Below are 18757 nucleotides of genomic sequence, written 5' to 3' on the forward strand. Positions count from 1 at the left end.
GAGTATATCGTAATGTTACAGTGAGGAGTGTGGAGTATATCGTAATGTTACAGTGAGGACTGTGGAGTATATCGTAATGTATACTCCACACTGTAACAAGAGTGTATTACACTGTGGACAGTAAGGCATCTAACCAAGTAATCCTGAAGTTTGAGAATTATGTGAGGATTAGAGTTAGGATTGTGGCACTAAGAAGCAGTTTTACTCTGAGGGCTGATGTGACTATTAAAGTGTTGTTATTATTACAAATACAGGATTTCAAAGGATTACATTTAAGTTTTAATATATATCCTAGTATTACAAAGAGTGTTTGATTCAATGTTATAGGAACAGTTGCAGGAATTGTTAGTTACATCAATCAGGGGCATCAGGGGCTATGATTTAAGGTAGGAAACAGCGAGTGGTGGTGGACGGTTGATTTTGGATTGAAGGCCTGTCACCAGCTGTGTTCCCCGGGGATCGATACTAAGTGCACTTTGGTTTGTCATTTATATCAATAATTTGGATGAGGATATAGGAGGCTGGGTTACTAAGTTTGAGGATGACATCAAAATTGGTGGTCAATGAAGAAGGTTATCTAAAATTACAAGGGGATCTTGATCAATTGGGTCAATGGGCTGAGGGGTGGCAGATGGAGTTTAATTTGAATAAATGTAAGGTGTTGCATTTTGGTAAACAAACAAAGGAAGGACTTTATCAATTTAATGGTAGGGCCTTGGGTTATTTTGTAAAACAGAGACCAAGGGGTTCACGTGCAGAGTTTGTTGAAATTTCCATCACAGGTTGACAGGGTTGCTAACAGGTGTTTAGCAAGCTTGCTTTCATTGCTCAGTCCCTTGAGTATAGGAGTTGGGGATGTCATGTTGAGGTTGTACAGGACATTGGTGAGGCTTGTTCTGGAATACTGTGTCCAGTTCTGGTCGCCCGGTTATAGGAAAGAAATTCTTAAACTGGAGAGGGTTCAGAAAAAAAATTACCAGGATATTGCCGGGTTTGGAGGGTTTGAGATATAGAAATAGACTGAAAGACTACGATTTGTTTCTGGATTGTAGGAGGTTGGAGGGTGACCTTATGGAGGTTTACAAAGTCATGAGGGGTGTGGATAAGGGGAATGACAAGGGTCTTTTCCCGAGGGTGGGGAGTTCAAGACTAGGGGGCATTTTTTATGGCGAAGGGCAACTTTTTTTAGAGAATGGTTAGCAGGTGGGATAAACTGTCAGAGGAAGTGGTGGATGCAGATATAGTTACAATGTTTCAGAGACATTTTGGATAAGTTCATGAATTGGAAAAGTTTGGAGGGATATGGGCCAACTGCAGGCAGGTGGGACTGGTTTAATTTGGGAACGTGGTCAGCGGGACTGGTTGGACCAAAGGGTCTGTTTCCGTGCTGTAGGACTCTATGACTGTAAGAGTGATTTAGTGTGAGACGTGAAACATCGCAGGAGGTTACAGTAAGGAATGTGAAGTATATCAGACAGGTATGATAGTTTATGTCACAACATTTTCTTCCTGTTACCTAAGTTAATTTAAAAGATCACATGATTATATACATTTATTTTAACACTGCACTTTTTAAAAAAGAAATAAGAGAGCTTTGGAATGTGCTGGGGTGACAATTGATGTCATATCAATACAGTCCTTTAGCTCTTTTTAACTTCTGGGGTATACAATCAGGAACGGTGGCTCAGTGGTTAGCACTGCTACCTCACAGCACCAGGGTCCCAGGTTTGATTCCTGCCTCGGGTGACTGTCTGTGTGGAGTTTGCACATTCTCCCTGTGTCTGCGTGGGTTTGCTCCGGTTTCCTCCCACAGTCCAAAGATGTACAGGTTAGGGTAGATTGGCCATGCTAAGTTGCCCGTAGTGTTAGGTGCATTAGTCAGAGGGAAATGGCTCATTGGAGGGTCAGTGTGACCCGAAGGGCCTGTTTCCACACTGTAGGGAATCTAAACAAAACAGGTAAATTCTAGGAGATTACTGAATAACAACACCATTGTTTAATAAGCTATTTGATAGGGTAACACTCCACATATTTTTTCTCTTGCATATAGTATAGAGAGGGCATATCTGTGCAATACATGTATAGTAACACTGCCCTCTTTATTATATATTACATTATGTATATTGTAAGTCTCTTCCATCCAGAAGATGGTAATATTACTTTGTGACTTCACACAGGAACACTTCAGTGTTACAATCACGCAGCTATATATTGTAGATTGTGAGGTTTCTCTATGTATCACGATGCAGATTGCTCACGCATTATACACAGTAATACTGCAGCCTGCTAAAGCCAGGCTACTGCGTGTAAAGAAAAGATGAATTACATTTATAGAATGGATTTTATGACTTTGGATCTTCCCAAAGGGTTTCACAGCCAATGCAGTCCTCACAAAGTGTTGGAAAAATAGCAGCCGGTTTGTTCACAGCATGATCCAAGTCGCCAATGAGATCGAGGATCAGATCATTTCTTTGAGTGATATTGCTGAAGGACAAATTTGCCCCTGTGCACCAAGCATTCTTCCCTGGGCTTCAAATAATGCGGCAGAGTTTTTGATGTCCAGCTGGTGAGGCCTTGGTTTAGGATTTCAGCAGATCAGCAGCTTCTCTGATCATGCTGCTTTCCATTAGTCCTGCATTGTAATCTCAGCCGAGATTTTGCATGGAAGCCTCTGGAGTGGAGTTTGAATCTGCAATCTCCTGGGCCAGAGGGAAGAGGGCAGTCTCTTTCTAAATATGTGACGTGTTTCATGTGTTTTATCACTCTCTAGGTAATAAATAATAATAGGATGTCAGAGCAAATTCCTGCAGATGCTGGAATCTGAACTGAAGATAACAAATGCTGGAGATCACAGTGGGTCAGACAGCATCCATGGAGAGAGAACAAACTATTGGTTCGAGTCTACATGAACCTAATGAAGAGTCATCTAGACATGAAACGTTAGCTTACGCTCTCTCTCTCTTTCTCTCTCTCTCTTTCTCTCTCTCTCGCTCTCTCTCTCTCTCGCACTCTCTCTCTCTCCCCCTCCACAGATGCTACCTGTCCCGCTGTGATCTCCAGCGTTTATTGTTTTCAGTTGACAGTATATAATAGCAGGACACTTGTATTATAGTCGTGATGCTCTGTGTTTGATAAATGGCTTAATGTATTGCATATTGCATCTATTTTATATCATGGAATGTAACATTATTTTAAGAGAAACTGCTCTGCCTAATAAAATAAAACTGGTGGAAAGAATGGCAAAGAATTCCCAATTTTATACAGCAGCTCATCACCTCATGCTATCCAGTTCCTGGTCATGAAGTACCTCTTTTATATACATAAGGATAATGCTCTCTTGTATACAACAGTACTGCTCTGGGTAGACATAGAACATTCCAGCGCAGTACAGGCCCTTCAGCCCTCGATGTTGTGCTGACCTGTGAAATCATTCTAAAGCCCATCTATCCCACACTATTCCATTCTCATCCATATGCCTCTCCAATGACCATTTAAATGCTCATAAAGTTGGCAACTCTACTATTATTGCAGGCAGTATGTTCCACACCCTCACTACTCTCTGACATCTGTCCTATATCTATCACCTCTATTTAAAGCTATGTCCCCTCATGTTAGCCATTACCATCTGAGAAAAAAGGCTGTCACTGTCCACCCTATCTAACCCTCTGATTATCTTATATGTCTCAGTTAAGTAACCTCCCAACCTTCTTCTCTCGAATGAAAACAGCCTCAAGTCCCTCAGCCTTTCCTTGTAAGGCCTTCCCTCCATACCAGGCAACATCCTAGTAAATCTCCTCTGTACCCTTTCCAAAGCTTCCACATCCTTTCCATAATACACTGACCAGAACTGCAGGCAGTAATAACATAATCACTGTACGTAAACAATATGACAGCTCTGTGTATTACGTACAGTGATACACCTTTTTTTATCTGGTTCTGAATTGTTTAGAATGACAGTTCTGTATTATCTACAGAAACTCTATTCAGTATGTACGGACTGAAACACTTCTGTATTTTACATAAGATCACAACACCATTATACACAGTAACATTCTGGTATTATATACTGTAACACTGTTCTATTATGCACTGTAATGTAGTTCGTATGTACCATAGAACAGCTTTGTATTCTGTACAGTATTGCTATTCTGAGCTGTAGACAATCTATGTATTAAATAGGGTCTTACAGCAGGGAAACAGACCCTTCGATCCAACCAGTCCACACCAACCATGTTCCCAAACTAGTCCCACCTGCCTGTGCCTGGCCCATATCCCTCCAAACCTTTCCGATTCATGAACTTATCCAAATGTCTTTTAAATGGTGTAACTGTACCTGCATCCACCACTTCCTCTGGCAGTTCATTCCACTTACAAACCACCCTCTGTGTCAAAACGTTCCCTCCCACGTCCTTTTTAAATCTTTCTCCGCTCACCTTTAAAATATGCCTCCTAGTTCTGAACTCCCCCACCCTCGGGAAAAGACCCCAATCATTCACCTTATCTGTGCCCCTTGTGATTTTATGAATCTCAGTAAGGTCACCCCTCGACCTCCAGGGAAAGAAGTCCCAGCCTTTCCAGTCTACTTTTATATCTCAAACCCTCCATTCTCAGAAACATCCTGGCAAATGCCCTTTTGGAAGGGAAACTGCCAACCTTACCTGGTCCGGCCTACAGCAATGTGGTTGACTCTGAACTGCCCTCTGGGCAATTAGGGATGGGCAATAAATGCTGGACTAGCCAGCAATGCTTTCATCCTGCGAATGAATTTTAAAAAAATAATCTTTCCTGAATGCGCTCCAGTTTAATAATATCCCTCCTATAACTGGGCGACCAGAACTGGTCACAGAAAAGATCTCACCAACGTACTGTACAATGTCAACATGACATCCCAACCCCTGTACTCAAATTTCATTGGGTAATTGAACAATGTCAAGGACTAGTCCTATCTCATATATATGGAGAAAGTGAGGGCTGCAGATGCTGGAGATCAGAATCGAGAGTGTGGTGCTGGAAAAGTACAGCCAGTCAGGCAGCATCTGAGGAGCAGGAGAATCAATATTTTGGGCATAAGCCCTTCCTAATAAAGGGCTTATTAGGGGATCAATGTGGATTTCACCAGTTTCCTCATTTCCCCTCCCCTTATCGCAGTCCCAAGCCTCCAACTCAACACCGCCCTCTTGACCTGTCCACTACCTTTCCCACCAATCCGCTCCACCACCACCTCCGACCTATCGCACTCTCAGCTACCTTCCCCAGCTCCTCCACCCCCCTCCCATTTATCTCTCAGCTCCCCCCCCAGCCCACAAGCCTCATTCCTGATGAAAGGCTTGTGCCTGAAACGTTGATTCTCTTGCTCCTCGGATGCTGCCTGACCTGCTGTGTTTTTCCAGCGCCACGCTCTTGACTATTATAAACTGCATGCTTGCTTCCCTGAAAGCTCTCTAATGTCTCCAGTGAAATATACGCAACCATCCGGCTGTGTTTAATATAGTTCCTCCGCTCTGTTATAGGTTGAAACAGTTCTGTGTTATACACATTAAAGCTCTGCTGTATATAACAAGGTGAATACTTTCCTTCCTTGGTTTGAGTGAGGGACACTGCCCAGGTGCTTTAGCCTGTGGCAGAGTCTATCCTGAAGGACACTGTGTTGGCAATTCCAAATCTTGCCGGTGTGGTAGATGTTGATTTGCCTACACTGCCAACCTCAACATCCTGGCCGTGCCAGGAAACCACACAAGAGAAGGTCATACAGACTAATTCTTTCTCTTTCCTTTGTTTTATTTTCTATAGCCTTAAGCAGTGGTGTTGATGCACAGAGGCAATAGGCTGAGGATGGACTTATTGTATCTCCTGGCTTTCACAATGGTGTTTGGACACTGCAGTGGTGTAAGGGGTAAGTAAAATACTCAACACTGACTGTTTTCTGTTGTTGAGCATTGAGGAATGAAAGGATGGGATCCGTACGCTGGATACCAGAGTAATTCCAATGAAAATACAAGGTAAATCATGAATTAGGCGTTGGTCGCCAAGATTTAGACTTAAAAGCGTTTAGATTGTAGAGCAGAGCATGTTTGAACGTGTTTGGGCGTTCTTAGAGCAGTTTAAAGGAGAGAAGCTGATGGGATATGATTTCATTTCCAATTATTGTATAAATTGGAATGTTCGGTGGAAATTTGGGCAACCAGGATTACCCATGACCGAATCGAGCTCACTTTCCCTGTGGAAAATACATCGAGTGTCCAGGGTATCCTGCCCAGTTACCCCCAGTGCAATAGCGGACTGACACGGGAAGGAGTATGAAACAGTGGTGACCACAGCAGTAAGACAATAAAAAGCACTTTGTATTTACGTGGCAAATTCAACCACCTCGGGAGGTCTCAAGACGTTTTGCAGACAATGAATAACTTTCTTAAACTTTGGTCCAATGTAGGAAAAGGCAGAAGTCATAGAGATGTACAGCACGGAAACTGACCTTTCAGTCCAACCCGTCCATGCTGACCAGATATCCCAACCCAATCTCGTCCCATTTGCCAGCATTTGGCCCATATATCTCCAAACCCTTCCTATTCATATACCCATTCAGATGCCTTTTAAATGCTGTAATTGTACCAGCCTCCACCACTTCCTCTGGCAGCTCATTCCATAAACACACCACCCTCTGCGTGAAAACGTTGCCCATTAGGTCCCTTTTAATTTGTTCCTCTCTCACCTTAACCCTATGCCCTCTAGTTCTGGACTCCCCCTCCCCAGGAAAAATACCTTGTCTATTTACCTATCCATGCCCCTCATCATTTTATAAACCTCTATAAGGTCACCCCTCGGTCTCCGATGCTCAACTGATCAAGTAATGACCAGGGTCACTTGTTTTGGGCATTGGTTGAGGGATCGAGAGTGTGTTGCTGGGAAAGCACAGCAGGTCAGGCAGCATCCAAGGAGCAGGAGAATTGACGTTTCGGGCATAAGCCCGTCATCAGGAATGTGGAAGAGTGATTGAGGGATTGGTTGAGGGATGAATGTTTGCCAAGAATCTGTGGAGAACTTTCTTCAAAATACTTCTATGGGATCTTTCGCGTTAATATAAGAAGGTAGACAGGACTTTAATTTATAATCTAATCCAAAAGACAGATCCTCTAGCATTCCCTCAGAACTGCATCTAATCTGCATGTAGATATTGTGGTGATGACTGACACCTCTCAGTGTGTAGAGTAGGGCACAGTGAGTACCAAAAGCACAACCAATTAGCAATGTTACAGCAACATAGTCAGGTTCACGATGACTTGATTAAAATGCCAACACAATACAGTAGAACCTCGATTATCCAAACATCAATTATCCAAATTTTGGATTATCCGAACAAGTTCTCAAGGTCCCGTAAAAACAGCATTAGGCAACTCAGCATTCAGTTATCGGCTAAACATCATTAGGGCGTGCGTTGTCGGATAACCGAGGCATGTTCAAATACTGGCACTCATAAATTACCGCTTGTTTCCGGTTATCCAAGCGATCAATTATCTGAACAAAATTATCTCTGCCCATCTCATTTGGATAATTGAGGTCTTTGGTTAAGAAGAACAAATAACTTTTCAAAGCAGGAAGTGTGAATATTGAGAGCTCAGAAGCATTGCTTTCCTTGCCTTGTCATGTTGAAAGATAATTTATTTTTATAAAAGATAAGTATTTGCTGCCCTGGTTATCGGGTGCTAGTAACTACTCTTGGCCAAGGAACTGGTGTATGGACCTGTTACTATGTTCAATGTTGTCTGGTGTGCCCAGTGTGCCCTGCTGGATTGATACAGACTTGGCTCCGGATTTATTTTAAAACTATTTTTGGGTTGTGGACATCATTGATAGGACTGGCGTGTGCTGCTCACCATCAGTGGCTCGTCAGAAGGTGGTTCCCTGTTGGCTATCAGGGAGGGTCCTGGATTCTGCCAGAAGATGATGATGGAACGGGGATATATTTTCAACCCATAATGGCAAATGGGACTTAAAGAAAATGTTGATAAGATCATAGGAAGTTGTGGTGGGAGTGATCCTTCATCCAAAGGATCACATCTGATCTACTTGTGGCTTTAACTCCATCTCCCTGTCTGTCGCCCAATGACTTGTGACTGTGTTGTCAGTCAGAAGTCTGTCTAACACCAGCCTAGAAGGAATTCAATGTGAAACCATGCACCAGTTTCTCTTATCTTCCTAGAAGGTGCAAGTCGCAGGTTTGGAATGTGGTCGAAAGGGGAAAACCTTTGATGGGAAAGGGAGGGAGACTGATTCAGAGAAAGTTGATGTTTCTGAACAACGAGGTGTGGGAATGAAGAACGAGTATTTAGTAATGGTTCCAGAGGGACTCTCTCATAAACGGCTGCACTGGCACGTATACGGCAATCCATCTTCTGGGCTGCTCTCGGTTGGAAGTGATCCTCCGCAGGATCTGTGAATTCTGGGCACATTTTGAGGTGCTGTAATTAAAAGAACAGTGCGTCCCATCATCCAATAACCTTTCTTCAACAGCCACATGTGTAGTTAATTGGTTTTTGAGTCACAAAATCCAGATTGAGGCTTGCTTCTCAGTTTTGCCCTTCTGCAGGGTATCGGAGACATCTGAGCAGGAGTAAGAAACCTTGTATCAATCAATTCAATGACTGAAATCTCATTGAGACATGCAGCATCTAAACCTGGAGATAGGAATTATAATCTTTAATTCAATGTAAAATCAGGAGACATGGAGTCATAAATTCATAGAAGCAGAATTTTTTTAAAAAATTAATATTTAACTTTTTAAATCTCCATTCTGAAGGAATGAGCCTCCATACTTGTAGAATTATAGTTTTGGTGCCACACAATAGACAATAGGTGCAAGAGTAGGCCATTCTGCCCTTCGAGCCTGCACCACCATTCATTATAATCATGGCTGATCATCCTTAATCAGTATCCTGTTCCTGTCTTATCTCCATAACCCTTGATTCCACTATCTTTGAGAGCTCTATCCAACTCTTTCTTAAATGAATCCAGAGATTGGGCCTCCACTGCCCTCTGGGGCAGAGCATTCCACACAGCCACCACTCTCTGGGTGAAGAAGTTTCTCCCAAGCTCTGTCCTAAATGGTCTACCCCGTATTTTTAAGCTGTGTCCTCTGGTTCGGCACTCACCCATCAGTGGAAATATGTTTCCTACTGCCAGAGTGTCCAATCCTTTCATAATCTTATACGTCTCAATCAGATCCCCTCTCAATCTTTGAAACTCAAGGGTATACAAGCCCAGTCGCTCCAGTCTTTCAGCGTAAGGTAGTCCCTTATTGGTTATTTTAAAAAAATGCATCAATGCTAGATTTTTGCTTCTGACATATTGAGGAGGTCTCTATTAGGCCGAATAAGTCATATCCTCATTTCCTTTATTGCAAAGACAGCTGAAGAACAAATCTACTGAAGGAGCAGTCCAGATGTGATAGTGATTTGCAGATTTCCTTCTCTATTGAGATCTGCCAGTGTGCCTGAGGTTGCTTCATCATAATCGCTGAGCACTGACAGCCTCACTACTAGTTCTTTGCAAAATCCAAGTGTACAACTTTCCTTGCACTAATTCTCCCCCAGCTGCACATTCCCTGTATTTTAACTCCTGTGTGCTTTTTTTGGTGTTTTTCTGGCCATTCTCTCCCCACACCCTGTTATTATCTCTCGCACTGTGCTGCAAACTCCTCTCTCGGTCTGTCCCAAACTCTTTCTCCCCGACTATAATTTCAAAAGGGTTGTTTGAGATTCACCAAGAGGCAGGAAGGATCTCTGTAAAGGCTGAGAATGTCGCTTTGATGACTGCAGCTGTCGGGTATATTTTAAACTTTGCAGGCTGTGAGATGACGTTCGGGAATGGATATGAATTATCTGAAAGGGATTTGCTGTTCTCCCCTTTCATCATTTCACAGCAGGCCATATTTCGCAAGTTTCGCTTGCTTCCAGTAAACTGATTTTTGTGGGAACGTACGTGGGGCACTTTATGTTGTGGTTGTTAGTTTAATGAAAGGGACAGTCAGGGTTCAACAGCATCAGGAATGAGGAACTTCAGAAGCTGGGCTCGTTTAATTTTTATGCGGGTGTCACTGACTGAACCCAGCATTTATTGCCCGTCCTTAGTTGCCCCTGAGAAGGTGGGGGTGAGCTGCCTTCTTGAACCGCCGCAGTCCACGTGCTGTAGGTAGACCCACAATACCCAGGGGGAGGGAATTCCAGGATTCTGACCCAGCGACAGTGAAGGAACCAGCGAGATATTTCCAAGTTGGGATGGTGAGTGACTTGGAGGGGAACGTGCAGGGGACGGTGTTCCCATGTATCTGCTGCCTTTGTCCTTCCAGATGGATGTGGTTGTAGAATTGGAAGGTGTTGTCTGAAGATCTTTCAGACCACGCGCGGGGCCCTGTGCTGAGCTTCCACACTGTAATGTCTATCTGAAATTTCCCACCTTACTGTAATATCAACCCTTTTAATGTTGTCCTATTTTTAACTTATTTTTCAACTCTGTAAGTAACGCAACAATTTGTATTCCTCTGCTGTATCCAAGAATTGTACCGAGCTACTTGAACCCAAGATGTCACCATAAGAAGACAGACATTGTAAAGGCTTTGCACTGTGCTCCTGTCATAGCGTTGGTGTGACAATTAAAGGATGTTGTATTGAAATTTCTGTTCTGCGTTATTTTGTTGCCAAAGCATTTATTGTTTAGGGGACAGTGAAGAGTCAGCCATGTTGCTGGGGTCACATGTCAGCCAGACCAGCAGAGATGGACAGATTTCCTTCCCTAAAGGACATTTATGAACCCGATGGGACTTTCCCTGAACAGTTGACAGTGGTTTCACTGTCATCATTAGACTCTTAATTCCAGATCCTTAACTGAATTCAGAGATCTGCTATGGCGGGATTTGAACCCAGGTGCCACAGAGCATTAGCTGAGTTTCTGGATTAATAGCCTTGCGATAATACCACGCAGCCACTTGTGCTGCCAATTAAGTGGGTTGCTTTGTCCTGGAAAGTGTCAATCTTCTTGAGTGTTGTTGGAGCTGGACCCATCCAAAGGAAGTGGGGAGTACAGGCTTTGGGGAGTCAAGGGGTGAGTGACTCGCCGCAGGATTCCTAGTCTCTAACCTTGTAGCCACAGTACTTAGAGGAGAAAGTGAGGTCTGCAGATGCTGGAGATCAAAGTTGAAACTTTATTGCTGGAACAGCACAGCAGGTCAGGCAGCATCCAGGGAACAGGAGATTCGACGTTTCGGGCACAGGCCCTTCTTCAGGAATGAGCAGAGAGTGTTCAGCAGGAGAAGATAAAAGGTAGGGAGGAGGGACTTGGAGGAGGGGCGTTGGAAATGTGATAGGTGGAAAGAGGTCAAGGTGAGCGTGATAGGTCGGAGTAGGATGGAGGCGGAGAGGTCAAGAAGATGACTGCAGGTCAGGAAGGCGGTGCCGGGCTGGAGGGATTCGGCTGAGACAAGGTGGGGGGAGGAGGGATGAAGAAACTGGTGAAGTCCAAGTTCATCCCCTGTGGTTGGAGGGTTCCCAGTCGGAAGATAAGACGCTCCTCCTCCGACCGTCGCGTTGTTGTGGTTTGGCGGTGGATGAGTCCAATGACCTGCATATCCTCGGTGGAGTGGGAGGGGGAGTTGAAATGCTGTGCTACAGGGTGGTTGGGTTGGTTCGTCACCTCCAAACAGACCCCAGCACCAAGGATATATTTCCCTCCCCTCCCCATCAGCTTTCCGTAGAGACCACTCCCTCCGCGACTCCCTTGTCAGATCCACACCCCCCACCGACCCAACCTCCACTCCCGGCACCTTCCCTTGCAACCGCAGGAGGTGCAACACGTGCGCCCACACCTCCCCCCTCACTTCTCTCCAAGGCCCCAAAGGAAACTTCCATATCCGCCACAGATTCACCTGCACCTCCACCCACATCATCTACTGCATCCGCTGCAGCCGGTGTGGCCTCCTCTATATTGGGGAGACAGGCCACCTACTTGCGGAGCGATTCAGAGAGCACCTCTGGGCCACCCGGACGAACCAACCCAACCACCCTGTAGCACAGCATTTCAACTCCCCCTCCCACTCCACCGAGGATATGCAGGTCATTGGACTCATCCACCGCCAAACCACAACAACGCGACGGTCGGAGGAGGAGCGTCTTATCTTCCGACTGGGAACCCTCCAACCACAGGGGATGAACTTGGACTTCACCAGTTTCTTCATCCCCCCTCCCCCCCCACCTTGTCTCAGCCGGATCCCTCCAGCCCGGCACCGCCTTCCTGACCTGCAGTCTTCTTCTTGACCTCTCCGCCTTCATCCTACTCCGACCTATCATCCTCACCTTGACCTCTTTCCACCTATCACATTTCCAACGCCCCTCCTCCAAGTCCCTCCTCCCTACCTTTTATCTTCTCCTGCTGAACACTCTCTGCTCATTCCTGAAGAAGGGCCTGTGCCCGAAACGTCGAATCTCCTGTTCCCTGGATGCTGCCTGACCTGCTGTGCTGTTCCAGCAATAAAGTTTCAGCCACAGTACTTACCTGGCTAGTGCAGTTCAGTTTCTAGTCAATGGTAACCCCATGTATGTTGAGCTAGTGATGGTCGTGCCATTGACTGTCAAGGATGATGGTTAGAGATGATCATTGCCTTGTGTGGTGTGAGCGCTACTTGTCATTTGTTAGCTAAATCTAGGACAGTGTCACACAAATATTACTCACCCTTATCAGTCCAGGCCTGTATGTTGTCCAGATCCTGTTACATGAGGATCAGGCTGCTCCAGTATTTGAGGAGACACACACATGGTGCTGAATGCTCTGCAGTGTTCCCAATTCTGACCTTATGGTGAGGGAAGGTCAATAATGAAGCAGCTGAAGATGGTTGGGCCACAGGCACTACCCTGACCAAGTCCTCTGTTCTTCTGAGAACAAACAGGGGAAAGGGAAGAGTTGCAGAAAAGCAAAATAATGCAGATGGTGGAAACCGGAAATAAAAACAGGAAGTGCTGGAGAAGCTCAGCAGGTCTGGCAGCATCTGTAGATCGAGAGAAACAAAGTTAACATTTGGAGTCCAACGGCTTTTCTTTGGAAATTGAAGAAAGTAAAATTGTGCACTTTTTAATGCTGTAGACAGAGGGGCAGGAGAGCCTGTGGAACAGATAGTGGGGTGTCTAAGGCAAAAAACAGAGGCAGTGATAATGGGTATAAATGAGGGATAAATCTGTAACATAGATGTAAATGTTAGCTGTGAGTCAGAGAAAAGGGATCAAGTGCGTGGATCCAATTGGGAACACACTGCCTGAAGGATTGGTGCAGGCAGTTTTAACTGTTGCGTTCAAAACATAAATTGCCAGAGTTGAGCATTTACGAACCAGTCAGTCAGAGTGCAAACACTCAATGCTGTCCATAAACTTCAACCTGCACAGCAAATTAGAGCCAATAGAGAGCAGTCGTCACATCAATTGCACATGGTAAATATAAATGACTATATATATGGCCACAACTGCAGAAATGTACATAGAGTGGGAGAAGCTATTTCTTCAGAGTTGGCAATGAATTGGGAAGAGGTGATCTCCCTGCTTGTACAGAGGACAGAATGACCATCAGAGGTCCACTAGACCCCAGCAACGGAAATAGATGAGCAACAGCAATTATCATGGCAACAGAACTCTCCCCAGGAATGCCACACACCAGAGAAAGGAATATAACCCCAGAAATGAGATGACAGAAGAACAGCCAACAACAATATAAACATCTCTCATTAGGAGACTTGCACAGCTGAACGACTATGCATGGAATGCATATGTAGAGACTGACAAAAGTCAAACAGAATAGAGTTAATACACTGCTCTGTTAATGATCATTTTCTTTGTGACCATGTTCATCGGGTAATTTGCATACGTTTTGCGAATGATAGTGCATGCACTTTTTTTATGAGAAGTGGGAGGTTTGGAGAAATGCAGTTGAATTCCACAAACAAGCGCCTTTCCTGAGTCATGTCTTGTGAGTGTTTTTGTCTGCAATCTGGGGTAGCTATTACATAAACATCATAGGGACACCGAGCCGTCCAGCACGGAAACAGACCCTTCGGTCCAACCAGTCCATGCCGAACATAATCCCAAACTAAACTTGTCCCACCTGCCTGCTCCTGACCCCTATCCCTCCAAACCTTTCCTATTCATGTACTTATCCGAATGTCTTTTAAATGTTGTAATTGTACCCACATCCACCACTTCCTCAGGAAGTTCATTCCACACACGAACCACCCTTGTGTAACAAAATTACCCCTCGTGTCATTTTTAAATCTCTCTCCTCTCACCTTAAAAATATACCCCCTAGTCTAGGAATCCCCCAATCTAGAGCAAAAATAATCTACATGGACGGGTGGGACCAAAGGGTCTGTTTCCATACTGTACACCTCTATGACTCTTTGACTCTATAACCCCATCTATACCCCTCATGATTGATATGCCTTTCATTCGATAGATCAAAGGGTCCCAGCTTACTTAAAAAGCCAAGGTAAGCTGATGTAGTTTTTATGAAGTGTGTCCAACAGGGACAACTGTGACCACTTACTGAGATTTCCTGATGAATTAGCACTTTAATGCCATTACTGATTATGAAGCACAGTGTCTACGTGAAGCAATAACCTTTAGTGTAGGGCAAGAGAGCGACTGAGGGGGAAATGCATTGTATGTTCCTGGACATGGGATTTCAGGGAACTTTTTATGTTCCATCATGTTAACAAAGGCATTAACCTCTTAAACTAAAGAACTGCAGGTGCTGGAAATCAGAAACAAAAGTAGAAATTGGTGAGAAAACTCAGCAGGTCTGGTAGCATCCATGGAGAGAAAGCAGAGTTAACATTTTGGATCCAGTGACTCTCCTTCAGAAATTAAACTATTTATTTTTAAATTATATAGCAGACAGAGAAACTTCATACAATTGTCTACATCCTGCTACGTAGCTTGAAGCAAATAGTTAAGGGAACTATCTTGTTTGTATTGGAAGTGGTCAACTCCACAGCTAATTGTTGTGCTAGGGCAGAGATCAATGACTTGGTCTTGGGTAATGGAGACACAAAATTGGTTTATTTATTATCACATGTACTGAGGTACCGTGAAAAGTTTTGTTTTGCGTGCAGTACAGGCAGATCATACTACACAAAGATCATAGGATAATAGGACAGAGCGAGGAATATAATGTTACGGCTGCAGAGAAGGTGCACAGAGAGCTAGATTAGCATTAGATTTGAAATTTGAAATGTCCATTCAGAAGTCTAATAAAAGCAGGGAAGAAGCTGTTCTTGAGTCTGTTGTTGCGTGTGTTTAAGCCATTGTATCTTCTGCCTGATGGAAAAGGGTGGGAGAGATTATAACCGGGGTAGGAGGGGTCTTTGATGATGTTGGCTCCTTTCCCGAGGCAGTGGGAAGTGTAGATGGAGTCAGTGGGTGGGAGGTTGGGTTTGTGTGATGGACTGGGCTGTGTTCACCACTCTCTCTCTCTAGTTTCTTACTCAAAACTTATTGGTAACATGAGGGGGCAATGGGTGGGGAGCGAACAGTGAGGAAGCTTGTAAAGGGCTGTAGGAGGGGATGGTCTGAAACATAACATAGTCGGGTTCCAACATTGTGCAATGCCCAAGCTTTAAGACTAGGTGCACCTCTCCTGAAATATGTGTGAGCCAACAGCGCATGTTGAAGTGTTAATTGCTGACTTGTAACTCACGACTGTTCATCAAATACTTCCCTGTTATGAAACTGTTCAATTCACACCAGTTGTACAATGTGATTATCTGAGGGAAACCGAGGGAATCGGAGTTAGGGAGTAGACCATTTGGCCCTTCGAACCTGCTCCACCATTCAATAGGATCATGGGGAACCTGGATCTAACCCTGTGAATTCCAGATGTGTTTATGGTCAGCTTTAACGATGAAAGATGAAACTGCATCATCTGTACTGAAGGTTAGAGACTGAGGGGTGACCTTATTGAGGTTTATCAAAACATGAGGTGCAGGGATAGGGTGAAGAGTCAAAGTCTTTTCCCCACAGTAGGGGAGTCCAAAACTAGAGGGCGTAGGTTTAAGGTGAGAGGGGAAGAATTTAAAAGGGACCTAAGGGGCAACTTTTACAAGTGGTGGAGGCTGGTACAATTAAAACATTTAAAAGGCATCTGGATGGGTATATGTATAGGAAGGGTTTAGAGGGATATGGGCCAAGTGCTGACAAATGGGACTAGATTAATTTAGGATATCTGGTCAGCATGGACAAGTTGGACTGAAGGCTCTATTGCCGTGTTGTACAGCTCTATGACTCTGTGAAAGAAACATTTGCCTCCGTTTATCCTGTGATGAGGGATGCAGCAAGGAAAGAGCATTTAACTCCCACCTTTATCCAAAGATGTACAGGTTAGGGTGGATTGCCCCATCGTGTCCATGAACATGCAGGCTAGGTGGGTTAGCCAAGGGAAAGGCAGGGTTACAGGGATAGGGTGGGGGCTGGGTCAGAGTGGGATGCTCTTCAGAGGGTCGGTGCAGTCTCGATGGGTCGAATGACCTCTCCCCACTCTTTTGGGTTCTATGACTATATCATCTATCATCACTTGGTATGTTCACAGAGCTCCTCCTAAAGTCCTGCTGTGACTTCAGAGATTAGTGTTTGTACTGTTTGAGACTCTTTGTACGTTTTATTAGAGATTTAAAGCAGGTCTTTTACAGACTATGCAACTATTCTCCACCACACTCAACGTCCCACCCCACTGCAATTGGAGGAATGTAAAATCAGCCCAGGTGGAGCGGCTGAACTGATTAGCCCTCCTTTCAAACCTTACCACATATTACAATCAATGCCTTTCTTATTGGCTTTGGTAAATTCTCTGCTGATGTTAAAGCAGAGAATAGGGAAAGCTGCACAGATATTTCAGCTCATATTTGTTTCGCTGATTCTGAGGCACACACAGTGTACATTCGCACACACAATGCAAGCCAGGAAATCCCGCTGACTAATAAATATTGCTTTGTTGGTGCAATTAACTTGACTGCTGTCTCCCAGCATGGAGGCGCAGTGCTCCTGACCTGGTCATGAGTAGTCCCATATTAACTGCAGACTGTGTTCTCTCACACAATGTGATATCTCTGTCTCAGATAAATTACGCATGCATGCATACAGTGACTGCATGTACATTATACGCACTGCTCTGTCGCAGTCACTTTCATACATGTGTGGTGGTATGGTGGCTCAGTGATTAACACTGCTTACCTCACAGCGCCAGGGAACCCGGTTCGATTCCAGCATCAGGCGCCTGTCTGTGTGGGGTTTGCACGTCCTATCCAGGTCTGCGTGGGTTTCCTCCAGGTGCTCCGGTTTCCCCAAAAGATGTGCAGGTTACATGGATTGGCCATAGAGGGAGAAAGTGAGGACTGCAGATGCTGGAGAGTCAGAGTCGAAAAGGGCGGCGCTGGAAAAGCACAGCCGGTCAGGCAGCGTCCGAGGAGCAGGAGAATCAACGATGTCCAGGGATGTTTGGGTTAGCCATGGGGAAGGAGAAAGTGAGGACTGCAGATGCTGGAGATCAGAGCTGAAAAATGTGTAGCTGGAAAAGCGCAGCAGGTCAGGCAGCATCCAAGGAGCAGGAGAATCGACGTTTTGGGCATAAGCCCTTCTTCAGGAATCCATGGGGAATGTAGGGTTAGGAGGAGGGGGGGAAGGTGTTGGGTCTGGGTGGGAGTCTCTTCAGAGGGTTAGTGCAATCTCAGTGGACTGAATGGCCTCTTTCCACATGGTTGGGATTCAAATTGTATTGTGGTCACAGGCACACACCGTTTCTTTCTCTCGGGCACACAGACATGCTGTGGTTACACATAGCATGTACACTGTTCTCTCTCTCACAAACAAGGTGCACACTGTGCTCACAAGTACACACAGTTACTGTGTTACATCATCCTTTGTGTCTCCATTGTCCATACTGAGTTAAAGTTCAGAATTGCCAATTGAAGCATCAGTGCACACATTTTATATAGCGCATTGCCCAGGCATTGTTTTATTGTGTGTGTGAGTAAGCTCCAATGTTAGTTAATGGAATCTGATGAACTGATTCGAGGTGAGAGGTGTTATGTTTTTGTGCCTGACTGTACAGGGTTAGTGAGGCACGACAATTGCTGGAAAAGCTCAGCAGGTCTGGCAGCATCTGTGGAGAGAAATCAGAGTTAACGTTTCGGGTCCGGTGACCCTTCCTCAGAACGCTAACGCTGATTTCTCTCCACAGACGCTGCCAGACCTGCTGAGCTTTTCCTGTAATTGCCTTCTGCATTTCTGATTTCCGGCAGCTGCAGTTCCTTCGGTTTTTACAAGGTAATGGCTTATTGAGCAGCCCCCAGTACGTTGTAGTCAATTGGTGGAAGCAGTGGAGATGTTGGCATGAGCCTCAGAACTGAAAATGGCAGGCAACTGAGTTTACTTCCTCAAATGGCGGTTTGTCTTGGTGAAGGTGTGTGTGAGGGCTGTGTCCTGTTCCAAAGGTCATCTACTGGTCAAGTTTCGGAGTAAAATAGTGGAGACCCATAATTGATCAGAAAATCCTGTGTTGAGTTGATGGAAAGAATCTATAGTGTATTGAGTTCAGTTCTGGTCACCACATGACAGGAAGGATGTGGAGGCTTTGGAGAGGGTGCAGAAGAGGTTTACCAAGGTGCTGCCGGGATTAGAGGGTATGAGCTCTAAGGAGAGGCTAGAATAATTCGGGTTGCTTTCTCTGGAGCGGTGGA

At 44.8% G+C, this 18757-nt stretch overlaps 1 protein-coding gene across 1 annotated transcript in view; it reads left to right on the forward strand.

The window, feature by feature from the left end:
• Positions 1-18757, forward strand: part of LOC122556846 (fibroblast growth factor receptor-like 1) — a 177247-nt gene that overhangs the window by 1298 nt on the left and 157192 nt on the right. The window contains exon 2 of the mRNA XM_087995497.1: positions 5791-5893. Within this exon, the coding sequence (XP_087851623.1) occupies positions 5809-5893 (85 nt within the window). The 5' untranslated portion in view covers positions 5791-5808. The remainder of the gene's footprint in view (positions 1-5790; positions 5894-18757) is intronic.

This window comes from Chiloscyllium plagiosum, unplaced genomic scaffold, assembly GCF_037043375.1.
Source record: "Chiloscyllium plagiosum isolate Xiang-an unplaced genomic scaffold, Cpla_swu_hap1 HiC_scaffold_16, whole genome shotgun sequence".
Lineage (NCBI taxonomy): Eukaryota > Metazoa > Chordata > Chondrichthyes > Orectolobiformes > Hemiscylliidae > Chiloscyllium > Chiloscyllium plagiosum.